Source organism: Amblyomma americanum, chromosome 9, assembly GCF_052857255.1.
Source record: "Amblyomma americanum isolate KBUSLIRL-KWMA chromosome 9, ASM5285725v1, whole genome shotgun sequence".
Taxonomy (NCBI): domain Eukaryota; kingdom Metazoa; phylum Arthropoda; class Arachnida; order Ixodida; family Ixodidae; genus Amblyomma; species Amblyomma americanum.
In genome coordinates, this window is record NC_135505.1 from 29,302,470 (window position 1) to 29,321,498 (window position 19,029).

At 45.0% G+C, this 19,029-nt stretch overlaps 1 protein-coding gene across 1 annotated transcript; it reads left to right on the forward strand.

The window, feature by feature from the left end:
• Positions 1–1,689: 1,689 nt before the first annotated feature.
• Positions 1,690–16,347, forward strand: LOC144103853 (sulfotransferase 2A8-like). The gene is made up of 3 exons (XM_077636557.1): positions 1,690–1,872; positions 11,425–11,569; positions 12,938–16,347. Exons 2-3 carry the CDS (start codon positions 11,444–11,446, stop codon positions 13,778–13,780), a joined length of 969 nt encoding a protein of 322 aa, XP_077492683.1. The 5' UTR covers positions 1,690–1,872; positions 11,425–11,443; the 3' UTR covers positions 13,781–16,347.
• Positions 16,348–19,029: the final 2,682 nt, after the last annotated feature.

Below are 19,029 nucleotides of genomic sequence, written 5' to 3' on the forward strand. Positions count from 1 at the left end.
GGTGCCTCTGCACATTCTGTAGATTTGAGGGTATCTTTTAATAAGTTTTGTATGTAGCGTCAAGTACATAATATTGCATATCAGATTGGTAATCATTATCGCAAACATCATTATGCGCATCTCTGTTTCTATGCTCCCTTACTGATCTTTTACGGTCTTACCCCCCAGCCACCCAACGCCAATGTTGAGGGGAATACCGTAAATTGAGCAATCGCGTAGGACGCAACAAGCACGCTTCACTTTGATACTTGTGGAAGTATTAACTCACTTGTGTGGCACAAATGTACGAGTACTTCGTACTTATTTTTAAGCGGTAACGTGCGAACAACCATAATGAAGGCCGGCGCGTTTACACGCCCTAAATGTCAAAGGATGTACCCATATCTAACGTTAATCCAAGCACTCTGGGTGCGATTGCAATAATTTTGCTACGGATGCGTTACAAGCGCTTTGAGGGAGTACACCCAGACCTTCTATCTCATTAAGCAGGGTCAAACTGAGTTTATCTGGTCGACTTAGTAGATTTTGTTCCGCCGTGTGACTCACGGACAATGTAGTGCGTCAAAGCGTCGAGTGAGCACGCTATATCTGTTCCAGCACGGTTCTAGATCTTTTAACCTTCTCTGATAGGCATTTTTAAGCAGTCCTATCTAGGACCTTTAGAAATTATCAGACCGCCGACCGACGCATGCCGACCGTTCCGTGGGACTGTTTTCGAGTCCAAAATGAATACAGAATATGCTATCCTCTTAAAAGAGGTTGCCTGTGTCCACCTTACTTGTGCCGCCCTCTATCCCGTTTAACCTTCTTTTTACGTTAGGCGCTTAGGAGAAGAGTACATCCGGCAGTCAGTCAAGTGAAGAATCGGTGGTATTGAGAGGCTTTAGTGACAGAAAAGAGGGAGAGAGAGATGAAGTCCAGAAGAAGTGTCCGTCATTCTACTGCTGACCAGGGAAAATATGTGGCAGATGATATGTGGGGCTTAACGCCCCGAGCTGCACATAGGATTTTAGGGACGCCGTAACGGAGGGCGCCGGATCAGTGTACATCACCTGGCGATCGTTACGTGCGCTGACACCATAAAGCACTCGGGCGCTTTTGCATTTCCCATCCATCGAAATACGGACAACGCCACGGCCGCGATCGAACCAACAACCTTGGGATAAGCCGCAGAGCTCGATAGCTTGTCAGCCACCTTGATGTGCCCAGGGGAAAAAGTAGGGCAATGAAAGACGTAGTTGTAGTCACAGATATGAGTAATATTCTGTGTTCAAGACATCTGACATCTCCAGTCACACGTCGACAAACACATGTCGCTAGGGCGGCGTTAAAGCCGTTAATGACGTGTCCGTGAGGAATCGCAATTTAAATTCAGCTTATTCCTTTGCACTTTTATGCAAACATTTGTCATCTCCCAGGTTTGTCACTTTTGTCACTTTTACCCGTTTCCCACGGCTGCCATGTAAAATGACTTTGTTTCAAGTAGATGTGCTCCGGAAGTTCACTGTAACTGTGTTGCCGTTGCAGCGCGGTGACATGCGTATTGCCGGCACCGCCGTACGTACGCTCAAGCACTTGTGAAGCGGAGGGCTGGACTTGACGGGATAAGTGAACGGAGGCATGCCCTATCGCTCTTGGGCGTATCGCTCCCTCGAGTGCTTGCTTTTTGCACGCGGCTCAATTCAGCTACAACTGCCCAGCGCGGCTGCTCTGCCCCCACAACCGGCACGCCCGCCGCTGTCACGGGCGGTTATCGTGGTCGTGGGTGTGTCGGTGCTAAGTGGAACGTTGTTAGAGTTGTGCACTGACTGTTCGCGGCATCGGCTGAGAGGATTTGCAAATAGCTGGGAAGTAAACGGAAGCTGTATTCAGGTGAGTTTGTTTCTAGGGAAAAAATATAAAAGACCTTTAGATTGTTTGCGTTCTTGTCCTGCAATGCGCATGAGTAGATAAGCGTTACTGGTGAAACAATGGCGGCGCTTATTGAGTGCGAAGCGACGCAGCTGCTTCCTCTTTTTAGCGCAGTGAGAAATGCTTTAACGTGTTTTTGTGAAAATCGCTGGACTACAACAATATTTGTCAGTTCACTTATAGCTGTCTGAATAAACTTCAGTTTCATGCTGGCGCTCAGGTTGCAGACATAGATAGGTCTGGACGAAAGCATTGTTGAGCGGAAGACCATTTATGAACAAATTATTTTCATATAGTGCAAGGTTTCTCTATAACAATCAATATATTCTCAGATTACCTGACGGCAGTCTTCTATTTAATTTCTTTATTGGTGTTCTTGCTATCGTCAAAAGCGTTCCCCAATAGTGTTACATGGTATTCTTAACTCTTCGATGCTATCGAAGGAAACACTTTAAAAGACAAATTTTGCTGCATCTCAGAAGAATAGACCGCTAGCTTCAATATTTCCTTTACAGTGGCTTAGAATTTCCCAATTTTTACGATATTTGTGTGAAAAAGTTGCACAAGATATCAGCAATGAGCGTCAGTAGTCATGAGTAAACATACATAACAGAAGAAAAGCATTTCTGTGAGCTCCTGTAATGCAGGATTGTTTTGTTTGGCATAAAGTGGGCAGGAACTCGGAGGAGTTGAGACCCGTTCTTTTGGTACAAAAGCGAGACTTCTATTTCTATAATTTCATTTTCCATCAATGGCTTCAATCAGAACGTTGGGAATTTCCGTTTGCTGCTGCGAACTGAGGAATTATGGCAAATTAAAGGCGTATTTAGTATACAAAGTACGGGCAGATCTAGACAGACATTAATGATGTTTCTTCGGTTCCTTTGGAATTTTTTGTGCTATTGCATAAAATGCCAAAGGAAGCGACTTTCTGCACGTGGCAGCGATTGTGGCTGAGCTTTAAATAGTGGGCAGGCCCGGACACTTCTCTTTTCATTCCTTCTGCAGTCGGAAAATCAACAACAGCACTGAAGTCTCGTTGGAGCAAAAATCCGCCGCCCAGCGGTGTAGTCTCACAAGGAACGCGCAAGCCACAAAGTGCGTGCTATCGCATTCTGTCACATCAATGACATTGATCGTCCCTAAGTTTTTAGTTTCGACAACAGCGCAGATAAAATGACTTATTATTAGGGGCTCTTATTTCCACACGCAATATTCATGATCGCTGACGCGTTTCTTGCGTTTAGAAATTCTTGAAGGATTTTTCAAGCCGATCGAACAACGGTTCAATTTTACTTCATCTACTATTTTCCTTGCAGAGATAATGCTTTTCTACGTGACTGCCATGTCGACCAATGAACGTTTTACAGTTACTACGACGCCGACGCCGCGTATTCCGCCGGACGGGACCTTTAAGTCTATCGCATTAATAAGCAAAGTGCTGCGGCTGATTTCGCTTCAAGGATAAATAATTCACCTTCTAGATAATGACATCTTTCTCCTGCGTAGAGTAGCCTGTCAGCTGTTTCGAAAAGCCGGATCAATCCTCTTTTTATCATCATAGGGTTTCTTTCTTTCTTTCAGAATGGGTAATATAGTTTAAGCGTTGGACATAACATCCAACATCACGGCATACCGCGGCCGCCAGCCGCGAATGCGCATACCCTAGTGAGGCCGACGAGCCATGTGCAGGTGTCTGCCGCCATTTGCGTACGCGCACTGGTGTCCGCGGTAAGAGGCGATGGTACACGGTAAACGACCCCTAAAATTCCAATTACATGTGTTTCCTGCTAACAACCGTAAACATATCTCTAACTGCAGGGAGGCACAGAGAGCAGCGAGTTCAGCAAACAGCACATCTTAAGTGTTCAGAATTAACTTCACACCTGAACAGCGCTACTCTTTCTTTGGATCGCATACAAGTTAAATGGCTTTGATTCATTTTCTTGTTCTCAGCATAATCTACGGCGTACGTATACTGTTCATATTTGGATACATTGTTATTCTGGGGTTTCATCTTATTCTGTGCTTTGAACTGTAACGGGAATTTATTTTTTTTATTAAGACCTGATGATTATACCAAACGTTAATTTCTCCTACTGTGCCAGCTTGTGTACATTGTTCATGTACTTTTGTGCCGCTTCTGCCAAAATAAAAAAATAAAAGCAGGGGCTGTAGGCTGGTCTAGCTGCCCGCGAGCAGCTTTTTCCCGCCGCACTCCCATCTATATGTAAGATTGCAAATAAAGGTTATTTAAGCGCTTGACTTTTCTGGGTGAAAAGAAAACCTTTCGATTTTCTTTAACAAGTTGGTTAATTACACCAGTCGACTATTTCCTTATGTCTGCAGCAATTTACTCTAAGCGTTGGTTATGAAATAATGTTGTGTTCCTTCACGGTAACTTTTGTTTTAATTATTGATCTATACCTGGGCTCAAACACAGTGCGTAGCATCAGGGCTATCAAACTTCTAAATTAGGCTTCTTTCACGGACTTCGTGAGAATAGATATTTAAAAGGAGACATAAGTACTACCGAGCTGATTCCTTTGGTTTGGCAAAGTAATGCTGAGGACATTACATATGATATTTATATGTAGAATACTGTCATTACCAACAAATCCCAAATTCGGTGCTAAATGCTTTCGCGGATAAATATTATGCAGTTCAGTTAAAAGTGATAAAATATTTTCGGTAATAATATTCACTCCTGCAGCTCTCGTCCAGGTGTAAATTAAATTGGATTTTGGGGGAAAGGAAATGCGCAGTGTCTGCCTCATATATCTGCGGACACCTGAGCCGCGCCGTAAGAAAAGGGATAAAGCAGGGAGTGAAAGTAGAAAGGAAGAAAGAGGTGCCGTAGTGGAGGGCCCTGGAATAATTTCGTCCAGCTGGAGATCATTAACGTGCACTGACATCGCACAGCACACGGGCGCCTTAGCGTTTCGCCTCCATCGAAACGCAACCGCCGCGGTCGGGTTCGAACCCGGGAACTTCGGATCAGTAGCCGAGCGCCCCAGCCACTGAGCCACCACGGCAGGTGTGGTGCTTTGCTTAAATAGCGCATATTCTCCAGCGCACTGAGTCACTTACTTAGCAACTTGAACCTGTACGTACGATATTTCTTAGCCATCTCCTTTCCACTTTTAAGTCCAACGTGCTCGTCTTTATGCCGAGCTCAATGCACGTCGTGGTGCGTCACTGAGAGAACCCTCTTATAGCGAGGACCTTCGCCGGCACACTAAGGTATCCGTTTGCGTATCCGTTTGCGAACTGATCGTCAGGCATAACAGGCTCGAGTGGTTTTTGCAGTCTGCCGATAACATTGTTCTGCGGATTGCGGCTGGCTGAGTGCACGCTCTCGTCAAGACCGGAATAGCAGTCCCGCTGACCTGGCACGGAGACGTGACGTCAAAGACAGCCGAGCACGGCAACACAGACAATAGGGAAGAGCTCGTGTGAACACTAAGAGCACGTGTTTGGCGTCCACTGTCGGCAGCTCGTTTGTGATAAGCAAGTTGTCACGCTGTACGAGAGAGAGAGAGATAGAGCAAGTAACTGTAAAACGGTGAGTCGCGTACGTGACTATTTTGGACGCCCTACTGAAGTCGCTTCTCTTATCTAAGAGTTTAGCCGTTTTTTCCTCCTCGTCCGAAGCGGGTGCTTAAAACTTTCAAGAACTCCAAACTGGCTTTCCAAGCAGAGCAGTCTACGATAGTTGTCCGGAGTAAACGGTGCAGCTATCATGGTATTGTCAAAAACTTCCGCGTTCCCAGATCTAGCCAACCTGGGTCAAGGAGCAGCTCGTATTAGAAAACAGTTATGTATTTTCTTTGGATGACCAGGGAGCCTAGGCGAACCCGTTCTCAGCGTTGGGGAAGAGGCCAAGTAGTTATTGAAACGTTTTGAGGTAAAAATGCGCTGGCGAACAGTTACTAGTTGAATATTTTTTTTTCATTCCGCTCTTGACAGTTTTTTTTTTTTTTTGCTCACGACCGCTTTTTCCGAGGAGTGTGCTTGCAGAAAACGTTTGTTATGGCGAAAGCACAGGTGCACAAATAAAAAGAAGGTGACCGGCTCAGGAAATTTTGGAATGAGGTCATATTTTATCAGAGCAGTTATAAAAGCAGTACCTGAAAGGGTAGTTTTAAAGGAACGCGAATATGCGCCGCAAAAACACTTCCTTTTTAATTGGAAATAAGCTAGGGTTGGTGTTCTTAAGAGCGACTACAGCCCTTTAACATTCGAAGCCGAATGGTGGGGACAAAACTAATATGAAAGAAAAACGCACTGAAAACTAAAACGTTTATCAATTTAGAAATTAAATAAAAGGTTTCAATAGAATCAGCCGGGTGTTGCTACTAGGGTATGATTGGATATTCGGGGTTTAACGTCCCTAATCCACATGGGCTATGAGGGTGTGTGAATTGAAAGGCAAAGGTTTAATTTATACCACCCGGGTTCTTTAATGTGGATTGACCTTTTCGGCCGCTGATCCCAGCGGCCGAATACGAGAGCTGTTGGGCCACCTGCGGCGGGTCAGATTTTGGAAGAAGTAAGAAATCACATGTAAAACGGGAAGTACTCACCGCAAATAAAGAGAATAAGAATGTAATGGCGTGCACTTTTCAAGTACTCTTACTTCACTAGTGAAATGGTAAAAATATTCTTCGAGGGGAAGTATAGAATAGCCGCATCATGCCAGCACACGCCTAAAATGATAAGACTTGATGACTAACGAAAAGGCTCGAAATAAATTTGACTATGCAGTGAGCTATGCAGAGGAAATGATGGTGTTGTCGAAAGAGGAAAGAAATCTGGCGGGTCGGTTCGGGAGAAACGCGAGTTGACAATAACCCAGCGAAAATAAAGTAGGGCCAGTGAACCTCGTGAGGACGCCTAATGCGGGAGAAAAATAACGGACGACCCCTTATGGAATGCAAACGAACATTTTCGCCATTTTCACGACTTACAGGGGGTTCCTCGATCCATCCAATATGGCGGCGCTACGTTGGGCCGCTGCTGAGCGCAGCCTATTGGTGGAATCGTGTTTAATTTAAAGTTTCAACATAAACTTACGCTTGTTTGTTGATGGTTGTGACCTCGTGCGAGTCAGCCAGAGAAGCAAGAAATCAGTATCCGTCGCCTAAACGCGGCTGGCATTACTGAGCATGTGGTGCATGGTGGGCGGGCACTTTTAAAGGGACTATGCAACGAATAAAAAGTCACTTGTAAATGTTTTCAATGCTTAGAAATGATGCTAAGAAGCATTCACACCAAGTATGAGTCTTCAGAATTGAGCCGGCAATTTATTATGAACTTTTAAAAACCGTGTTTTTCAAAATTTGCGGGCCAATTGGTGTACTCGTAGTGACCGATTTTGTAACTAAAATCGTGGAACAAAGACGTCACTGTACCATGACGTCGCCAGGCCACCACACGCTCTCATTCGCTGCAGCCACGACAGCCACGACGTCACGGGCACACTTCCGGTAGCCGTGAAAATCGTCTGCTCGTGCCGCCGCGCGAGCCTCTCCGGCAAGCGCGAGCCTGGCATTGCCTTCGCGCATATGGTTTCAATTTTCCTCTGCCGCCTCCTTCTGTCGGGAGTTCCGGAGCGACTCGCACGGCTCTTCGTGCGCACGCATAGGGCTCGATGCCCATCGCAGCCGTAAAAGCGAGCAGTCGCACCTCGAGATCCGGGTTTATTACTGCTAATTACCACAGATGACAAGCAAAGAAACTCGACGCGCGCCGCAATACAGGAAGAAGAGACCGGAGAGATGCCGACACGCCGCCGACGCTGCTGCTGGGGGGCTAGGAGCGACAACCGGAAGTTGCAAAATAAACGTCAGCGGATGATGTATTCATGGGCGGGGCACAGTCCCAGAGCTGTTCTCTTTATTTTTTTTTCTGGTGCTCCTCGTGTACGAGTTGAGGAGGGAGAGGAGGAGCGCAATTTTTAATCGTCTATATCTTCGCTGTTATTGATGCTAGCTCTAAAATTCTTGCACTGGGGCGACGAGTGATCGAATGCCTATCTCTCGTCTGCTTTACGTAATCTCAATTAATTTATTGCATAGTCCCTTTAAGAGATTATAAAATAAAAAAAAATTATTGTTAGAGGTTCTACTTACAAATGCTATTTACATAGGCAGGTTGACCGGAGCTTAATGCGTCAGCGGAGAAATGCCGAGCTTGGTTTTGCGTACGCACTTCGTCGTTCCTTCAGTGTCCATAGAGAGCGCGTGACACTTCCCCGTTCGCAGACGAAGCCCTCTGAGCCAATCAATCAATCTGAGTCCCGAGAGTGTAAGGGCTTTCGCCGTGCGACATGCACGACTTCTGTTTTCCTGTACGACGTTGTTGCGTAGATTAGAGAGAGACCACATAGTTCAGGTCATTGAGGCAATACCTATCGCACGATGAACAAACGTGTGTATTGGGACAGCGGCTTTTGGGATAAACCACGCTTGCGGTGAGGCGTTCACAACCATACAAAGCCCCCGGGCAGGTAGCAGACATCCTTGCGCCGGCGGTCGTAACTCTGCTTAGAGCGATCATGAGAGACCGAGGTTCGCATCCGGCAAGCCTACGGGCTTCTTCAGCGCGGCAGAGGGTGCTTGCAATAGAAGGCTCGGTATCGAGAGAGACAGGCAAGATGCTGTACGGGGACCTTCGAGGCGGACGGGCACGAAGAGGTAGAACGGGCTATAAGCAGTGGCTCCATGCCGCGACGTGTTATAAGCGCATGTAGCGAAGGGAAGCACGCCGTCTCAGTTCTTGCGACGGGAATCGACATACATCGCGAGCATGTTCGTTAGTGTCCGACTGGTACGTTCAACGAGTTCATTCGTGTGGGGGCGGTACGGTGTCGAGTGGTGGAAATGGAAAGAGCAAAGGCGCTGAAGCTCTTTCACAACGTCTGCCGTAAACTGGCGGCCACGGTCACTGATAACCACGCGATGGAGTTCATGCCGGAGGATGACAGCATTAAGAATACAGACACAGACACCCGTTTCGCAGTAACGGGCGAGGTGATCAGGGCACACTATGACCCATATCGATTACCGCTGGACGAGCGGGCAAACGGGCCTAGCAGGTCGAGACCCACTTGTTTATATGGTGTGCTTGGAGGTGGCACAAGATGTAGGCGTCCCGGCGGAGAATTTGTGGGAAGCTTCAACCGCTAACACTGCACGCAGGTGGCCACGTAACGCTGAATCGGGCGACGCATTTTCGTTCACTAAAAACGTCTTTTGGCGCGGTTAAGGGATAACGCAAACCACAGGCGTCCAGCCATGATGTCCTCGTGGATTGCGTGTAAAAGAGTGGAATTGAGAGTAGCAGGAACGAAATTGCGCCCCTCCAGATGAGTAATTCTTTCTGTAGACTACATCGTCGCGACTGAAGAAAAGGCCTCCAGATGTCGGGCCATGGGCTTCGGTAAAAAGCGGTTCCATGTGCTCATCCTTGCTTTGTTCGGCTTTAATGTACGAAGATAGGTAGCGTGTCACAATATAAACCAGGAAGACGCGTACAATGGGTCACTGACCAAACTAGAAGCGCAAATTTTTGCTATTAATACTTCACGTAAGCAAGATTCAGTAAATGAAATGCAGCTAGCGCTGAAAACAGGCTTGGCATGTTCTCACTGTCGAATGAGTTTTAACTGCTAAAGGTGCCTGCACTTTGCATTTTTTCGCCATAAAAAATTTCAGCGCACGTGTGCACTTTAGATATGAATATAAATTTATATTTTAAGGCGAAAGCCTCTCTTGGCTGATGAGTGGCATAGACGAAAGTTGTAGACGAAAGCTGTAGAAGGAAGCTGTAGGCGGAAGTTGTCCGCACGAAATTTGAGTAATAAGCTGTGTGTGTGTGGTAAATAAAACAAAATAGAAAAGTTGATTAAGCAACAGTTTTAAGCAAACGTGTATGTGTTGAAATAAGCGGAAATAAAGGAATAAAAAAGTGAAACTACAAAAATATAAAGGAAACAAAAACAAAAGTATTATTGAAATGTTCAAACCTAAAAACCAAGAAAAAACTGAAATTACAGGAACTGACAGAAAATCAAAAAATGAAGGGAGAATGGCGTCAGTATTGTTAAAAACGCCAATACAAGTCGCCAGGTAGATGGACAAGAGTAGGAAGGTTGAGGAGATAGAGTGGCCGCTGCTAGCACAGGAGAGGGTTGGTTAGAAATCTAAGCGAGATGCCGTTATCCGACAGTATAGACGTGGCTACATTGATCATTGTACGCTCCTTGCATGCTTGGCGGGCTTTTCTATTGAAGATGATCAGTTTGCACTGGTGTGTGTCTCGGGGGTAGTACATCTTGAGCTCTTCATTTGCGTTCTTAAGTAGCGTGTTTTACTGCTACCAATGATGACATGCAAGAACTGTGCCAAAAAAAAAAAACACCCGCAACCTATCTTCTCCTGCAGGTATCGGCACACGCGTTCAGAATGCTTGTGCAGTAACACGGGATTACCCAGAGCTGCGCGTACTTTTGCTAGAACAGGCGGTATAAAATAACGAGAAGTGGAAATTTTTTAAACAAGCAATTTGCAATTCCTAGAGCGCCTCGGAAGTTCGTTTATTGTAGCGGATCGTACTTTTTTACAGCAGTTCAGTCAGTGTCTAGAATGAACTAGATGGCACTCTACAGTAGCCAATGTGACGGTGCTTCGGCAACTCGACATAATAAACTCGCAGGACACATAGCCTAGGAGATCGATCTGTTTGATAGCCTGCAGCAATTTATGATTCGCTAATTCGGACAGTCATTACTAGTTTCAAAGTTTGAAATTAAAAGAAACCTGCCCCGTTGTTCCAGATTTGGATAAGCGTGCCGTATAAGTAATAACTGCAGCACACCCGAAATATTAACTGTCAGCACGTCTAAGCAAACTACAGTCTGATAATCAAATAGAAGACGTTTTGAAAGGATGCAAGGCAGATGCCAAGGTCACGTCAAGAATCTATCATTTGTGTTTTCAGGGCACGCCTGCAGCAACACTTATTTTCTTTTTAGTATCGATTCTGCACTGTTTCAGAAATGGGAATATAAATTCTTTACAGTGACAAATGTGTATGGCGCATTCGGCGGCAAAATTCTAGCGTCGTCCATGTCTTTGACGGACCAACAGGTGACGGATTGCTTGCTGTTAGGCAATGCTACTGTCCAACGTAAGAAACGTAGCAAGTCTTGACCGTGCGTGACAGTGCCCGTGAACATGTGGGCCGCAGAGAGTCACGCCTAGCCAGCAGCCCTGTACCGATATTGACATCGCCACCCCACGCTTCATTTCTTCCATCACCATATGTAGGCACTGCAGAACTGGCGTGAGCGCTGCAAACTTATAAAAAGGCATCGCTCATGGCAAGCTTCCATTCTACATGGTTTGAGTTCAGAGAGATATAAAGCTCGAATAAATCGATGTTCTCGTGATTTCCATGCCTATGCCAAATTATGTATTGTAAATGCCTACGCTCCATTTTGCAATGCAGTGGACTGAACAGGACCGCGATGGGTTCCGAAGAGCGCAATGCTCGCTTCAAGATGGTGGATGGCACCCCATACAGCATTCTGGCCAATGAAGAGCTCTTCTTCAAGGCGGCGGAGCTTAAGCTGCAGGAAGGAGACGTGGTGCAAGTAAGGGCAATGATTCTTTTTGCCCATGAAGCCTAGTTAAGGTGTCTACGCAGGTATCGTTATGATACCCAAAGACTCATTGTCAGCTGCATTATATACTACAAAACTTAGATTCTCTAAGCAAAACAACAAAAATAGTGTATGAGAGCCCATGCAGCGGTGTGCAGCTTGCGAAATGCTATCTGGTGCCAAGCAGAGAACGGCAGGGACGGTAACATAGTATTGTTTTACAGTTAATGTTTATTTATTTATCTTAAACCTGTGTTTCAGTATGGGCGTTGTTGGAAGAGAGCAAAAGTTTATATCCCCGATATGACAGCACCGGCAGCTGCCCTCCTTCATCAGACGTCATCAACATTATGTCGTCAATACGTGCCGCGAGAAAAAAAAAAAAACCTCCCACCGTTGCCCCCATGACGACCGCCAATTTCACGTTGGTCGCAGCACTTTCTTTCCCTACCTAAAATTGGGACTGGGAAGCAGATCAGGTCACGCGATGTCTAGAAGATAACATCTGAGAAGATATTCATAACCGCTGCCTTACTGGGCAGTAGATGTATATCTGAGCTACTGGGAAATATGACAGTTTAACTTTTGCATTAAAAGAGAAATACTATGGAAAAAGACAATAGCCAGTCTGTTATTATCGCACGTCTTTCGTTGGCAGACTATATGCAGAAATCAAAAATACCTGCTGTTACAATAATTGTTCCTAACTTATTAGTATGTCTGTACCGAAATAGGTATGGAAACTAAATATCGGCAGTCTTTTCCTGCCGACCTGCCTTTATTGTAGCTAATTTGCCACAATATTTTTAAATTTTTTTACACTAACAAGTGTGATTATTGCCGATCGACTAAGAATAATTTTTCCGCCTTTGATAAAACTAACAGGCAAGAGGGTTTTATTCAGAGCCGTATACTGGTTCCCCTAGAAATTCCTAAGGGGCAAAAATTCTCGAAAAATGAAGATCGATCTCCTTCTTGATGACATAGGTGCAGTACTTAACGGGTTCATTAACTGATCTATTTCGCCGCTGAGAAACAAACCCTTTGGACTGGTTACTTTTGGAAGAGGCGGACCTTCGTTTCATGGCCGCATGAGTTCCTAAATTAAATGTCGGTTCATCGTTCTGTGTGTTGCAATCAGTTGCTATAAGTGAGAAATGGGTCAACTCGAAGAACGTTTGCCTCTAATGTGATAGATAGCAGCCTAAGTCATTGTGATATATTTGCAGAAAGTCTTTCTTAAATCATCTTCTTCAGGTGAACAAACTTGCTTCTTGATTTGAATCATGGCCTTCCAGAAATCGTTGTTGATAAAATATACCAATATTGTTGTAGTAATGGTCTTCCAATCTCTTCCAGGTGGCGTTTCCAAAATGCGGTACCCACTGGGTGCAACAGATCATTCAGCTCATCCTACACAAAGGAGAAGGCCCAAGTGACTTTGAAGAGTTCGTGAAGCGAGCCCCCTTCATTGAGTACCAGGGTGAAGAGGATATCAAGGGCATGGAAGCACCGCGAACGATGCGCACTCATCTCCACATGCATCGCATTCCATTCGACAAGAAGGCCAAGTACGTGTACGTCGCTCGAAACCCGTGGGACGTGGCTGTATCTTACTACCACTTCATGAACGCAATGCCTGACTGGCACTTGCGTGGCGCCCCGTTCGACGAGGTGCTCGACGTCTTTCTGAAAGGCCACAGCGGATTCGGTGACTACTTTAGGCACATTAAGGCCGGTTACGCTCTGAAGAACGAAAGCAACGTTTTCTTCGTTACCTACGAACAGCTGGCGCAAGACACAAAGGGCACGGTACTTAAGTTGGCCAGGTTTCTTGGCGAGGAATATGCTGGGCCGCTGGAACATGACGAAGATCTGCTTCAGACTGTCCTGGACAGGAGCAGCGTGCGACATATGAAGGGCGTGGTGAAGACAAGCCATCAAGACCTCGCCTTCCTCTTTGTCAAGGATCCAAAAATTCTGAAAATGATGGAAAAAATGGCCACGGACGAAAGTCGGGAAAGGTCCAAGGAAGTCGTCAACTTCGTACGGGTTGGCAAAGTCGGCGGGTGGCGGGAAACCCTTACAAAGGAGCAGCTGGCCAAAATTGAGGCGGCGATAGAGGAAGCGTCCAAGGACTCAGATTTTATGAGCCTTTGGCCAAATGAGTGGCGAGATGCCAAAGAGAAAATGAATGCATAATGAAACAAGTTTGCAAGGTATACGTGGCTTAACTCTGGAGGCATCTGGGAGGCTTAATGAATGCAAACCACAAACTCTCACAGAAATCTATAGCGAGAAGTGCCTAATGCAGAGTGCCCACAAATGAAATAAACAAAGGCTTTTATACTTACTTGACTCAAAGTAATAAATCTCTGTTCACGCATGGTGCGTTTATTTGCTATGTGCCTGCAAATGTTTTGTTCATTGTTTTTCTTGTCCGCTAATCAAGCTCAGACTTTGAAAGTAATAAACTTAGTTTACGTCATTACGCAGGGTTCTCTTTGGTATTCTTGCACATATTTATGTAGAACGCTAACTGAAGCACCGGGCGTATGGTTTTCTTAGAGGTGTGGTCGCGAGGACTCTTGTCGAGAGTGGTCGGGTGGTGCTGTGCGATGGAAAGAGAGCGAATAAATAAAACTGACCTTGAGTTTCGCATATATTAACAACCAGTTGAAAAATTAAGAACAGAAACGCCACAGTTACAAGCAGATTGCACCTATACTTAATTTCGCAGTTTTTTTCCAGCACTGTGGATGATACGGTGGTCTGACCGTATCGGAAGTGCGAGCGCTGTAGAAATGTGGATTAATGGATGGAAAAACTTAATTTAGCAAAAGAATTCGAGGCCCCCAGGCCTCCTTTGTCTCCGCACGACCCTACTCATGGTCTAAACGTTCATGCGGTGTTGGTCCATGACGGTCCTCCGCATCTGTCATCATGCAACTGGTGGCTCCATCAATGGGATTTAAATGCACCAGAGTCCAGTTGCTGCTCATAGGTGATTTACCAGAGACGACAGGCGCCATATTTGCGAATGGAGGCAGCGACAGGCCTCCGAAGCGCTGTTCGTGTAAACATTCGGTGATAATTTAACAAATAAATAAAATGCTCACTGTAAAAAAAGAACCTGACCTAGAGCTGTAATAACTACAATACTTCCATGACAAATTTTTCAGCATTGTTTGTATATTTAAGTGACAATTTGTGATGTTGTGTTCCTGCCGCCTTTATTTGACGAGAGAGCTGTACTTTCGGCATTGCTGCAGACAACTTGTGATATATAGTATAAAAAAGCAGTTGCCTTAAGATTTAGCTTTCTTTGCTTCGTAGCCCTTAGCTCGAGATATCTTGACAACACCGCTAGCATCTGTTATTCCCATGTTCTTTTGAAAAATATTCGGATGGGTAAGAAGACAAGTGCAATCATTTGCTGTTTGTGCCCAGTTACCGAGCCAAAATTCTCAAACAGGGATCAAGACGATACCTCCCATCAGCTTGCATAATGTCAAAAAATGAATACATCAAAAACAAAAGCTGTTTTATTTGCACCATCAAGAAAGCCTGTGAACTCTGACATAAACTTATATCTTGGAAATGATAGGCTATACCTTGTCAAAGAGATAAAAGCCTTGGGAGTAATATTTAATGAACACATAATCTGGGATGCTCATGTTGACCGGATAAGTACAAGCCTCGCGAAGACTTGCGGTATACTATCCCGACTTCGCTACACTATTCCTCCAAGGATTAAGTTTTTATTGTATAACGCCCTATTACCTCCTCAGCCAAATTATTGCAGCCTTGTATGGGGCACAACGTACCAAAAGAACTTTCACAAACTGTTTCTCATACAAAAAAGAGCTATCCGTCACATCGCAAACTTTTCGTACGACGCCCACACAAGCGAATTATTTCCACTTCCTGATATTTTTCCTGTCAGGAATATATACGAATAAAACCTTTTGACAAAATACAAACACAGCTTGAAAAATTCTCTCAACTACTCTCTCACACTGTGCGACCTGACAAAAACATCTCAACTTTCCTACGACATCAGACACAGAAAGAGTAGGACGCTGCCGTTTTCTAGAACTAACCAAGGATGCAAGAGCATAGCAAATCGTCTTCCAAGACTGTTAAATAATTTAGAGGATGTAAATTTAGATATAAAGAATAACTCAAGAAAAGACTGGAAAAAATAGTTCACTTCTAGAACAGATCTTGCAACCTAGCCTAGCAATGTAATTACTTCCGGTACTCAATGACAATTTGTTGCGATTGCATGAATAATTTGTGTCTTCCGTCTAGTGGTGGATTTATATGGTTTCCCTTACATTTCATTGTATCAAGTCTTATGTAACTGTTTATTTTTTCTGCTGTGAGTTTACAGCAAAATGAACATGGTGCGTTTTTTATTATGTTTATTATGGTAACATGACAGGCCAAGTGTTGAGTAGCATTGCAGTGTGCAACATATGCACCAATGTATGTCCAATAGTGTTATTAGTTGAGTCTTACTGCTTGTCATATGTCACCATGCACGCCTATGAAAAGTGAGCTTGATTGTGTCCAATGAGAATGTCTACAACATATGTATAAGTGATCTTCACTGCTTTTAATCCAAACACCTATAATTGTTTCAATGAGAAGCTGTATGTAAGCGTCTTCAACCTGTCAAATATTGGGGCAGCAAGCTTCGTCAAGCTGCTAATCGGCAGCTTTTTGTTGCTTGCCCTCGCAATTTTGTACTCCTGTAAAAAATGCGAAATAAACTAAATTGATTAAAGTCACAACAATAGGCACTATGATCATACATGACTTAGATAGCACAGCATCGCATTGTGTTAGAACTGGATTATAGGCTTGTGTGAGATAGTCCCAAGCGCCGATCCCATTGATAAAGGATCAATTTTTCGGTGTCGGAGACGGCTTGGTAGGGCATCTCAAAGGGGGCGCTCGGGATTGGTTTCGGTCCTGATAGAACGGTCCAGCCCGGCCGCCGCTCCGGCGGTTCCCGCTGTACCGATGGGTTTCTCCCCCTTGTTATGGAAGCAAGCACATGTCAATGGCATGCGTCGTGGATGTGGTCTGCTCTGTGGCATATGTCACTCCGAAAGTGTTGACAGATGGCGCGTCGGTGTGGTTACTTCTGCAAGGAGGATAGCGAAATGTAGACGCGTGCGCAAAGCCGCGTCAGCGAGAAAAAGGAAGAGGAGGGAGAGCGAATGCAGCGCAACGGTGAGAGGCGCGCACTAGGCGCTCGAGTAGCGAAATCGCGCTTGTCACATGCACTACGGCGCGCCAGAGTCGGCGCTCCTCTGTTACTATCTGTTTATACCAAACACATAAAGCAGGAATCGCCTGCCATTGTTCATGTTAGAACCGCCTCATGAAGCAGAGACTTTGCTGGAAGATTCCTTAGTGATGAACAGGGAAAAAAATGGGTATGCGATATGAGCGCGGCGACGAATGGACCCCGTTAATGGAGCGTAAGTTTCAAGAGTAACGTATTGAAATTTTGATGTCGGTGAAGATGGCTTCTTACAATAAAGCGACTGAAATCACAATCTGCAAATTTGCTAACTTAAATCAAGTGTCATACGAACAGGATTTATGCTCATTACTACTGTTGTTTCTAGGTTAAAGGTGCGGGCTATTGTTGGTCATCCATGATTATAAATATATAGAGCGCAACCAAAAACAGACAAGCACAAAGACGACAGCATACATATGAGCGTTTACTTCCAACTGACGTTTATTGACAGGAATAATTACTTATATGATTAAAACAAAAACAAAACTAAAGATTTCAGACATACGGGCCTTAAGTCTTCAAAAATTTCAATTCAGCTTCTGTCAGGGCAACCGAGGGCACACTAATAGAGGAATCTTGCAGCATGGCTACCTCAGCAGCCTCTACTACCTCCCGCACTATCTAGTTAGAGTGCCTATACACCACACAACAGCTGATACGATCTGTTACTGTTGTTGCCCTTACACCCAGATCTGGTTCGCCCGCCCTTCTATGCCAGTATCTTCGTCTGCTTCTTTGCATCGCATGACTATGCAGCGCCAGATTTCCGGTACCCGTTTCGTGGGTTCTATAATTGTGTTCTGTCAACGGATCGTTCAAACACGTTCCCGTCTGACCGATGTAAACGTTTCGGCACGAAAGAGGAATTGAGTACACCACGCCTTCAATAGACGCAAATAATGGCTCCTGATGAGCTATGGTACACCTCCTACGTTCCTCATTCCTCCTCTTCGCACGCGCTACCAGCTTCTGTAGCTTTATAGGGACAGAGAAGACGACGTTCTCGTCGCTACAGCGTCGAACCTTCTTGGCCTACAGGACGGTTTTTTTCAACAGCACGCTAACAAAAGTGAGGCCAAATGGCAGGGTCGAAAGGACCACAAAAGGGATGGAGAGCGAACAGGGAAAATCATTAAAACAGCGCATTAAAACCAGTCACATCCTGAAAACAGAAAATGGCTTTATAATGTGCTGTGTTTCTTCAGAATAATCTGTTGGTAGTCAGCGCGAGTCCTTCCTTCAGTGTTACTTCTGTGCTCTGTGTCGTTTCTGCGCTGCCCTCTTATCATAATGTGGAGTAATAAGGCCTACCATTATAGAGACATGTAATTATATGTGTGGTCAGCGATTTCACTAGCACGCGAAACCTCGTATTTACTCAGGCCCGTCAAGTTCGGGCAAATGATATTTTGTTAGGAATATAGGCTCGGCGCCAGATAAGAATTCCGCTGTCACGGTCCCGCAAGCGCTGCACTAAAGCGTGGAAGCTTCCTGTTGTCATGTCCTGTGTCTTGCTTTGTTAAGCTAGTTTTGCTTTGTCAACTTGACGTTTTGTCAACCTAGTGTTTTAAGTAGCATCATGAAGCAAACAGCGGGATATGAAACAAATTCAGTAGGACGAATAAACAGACGAACGCCCTGCACGTCTTTCCGAACTTTCCCAGCAGCACACCTTGTTTGCCTGACACGTTAAAAGCGTTTCAATAAAATGTACGTTATAATACAGGACATGCACCTCACCTCGTCTAGGCGCTAAGCATACATCAGCTCCATCCGCTCCATAATTCTCTAAATCGCACACTCCTCTTGTGTACTCCGATGTGCTGCCTCGTACGCTACATTTACCCACAAATACAGGTACCTCCGGCAGGCTCTGGCAACTGCGGGCGCCCCTTATGTTTGTAAACACGGTGTTGCCCTAGAGAATAGTTCACGGCTCCACAACTGCGTGGTTGCTATTTTGTGAAAATCGCCAAGATGAAAATATTGTTCTTTTCTTTCTGTTTTAATTATCTGGCATCTATAAAAAGAAAGTACCTGTCAATAATTTTTTACCTCAAATATCCTTGACTAGAAGGCTGAAGAAAAGAGAACAATAAACCACCCCTTATGTCGGGACCAAATATCTCCG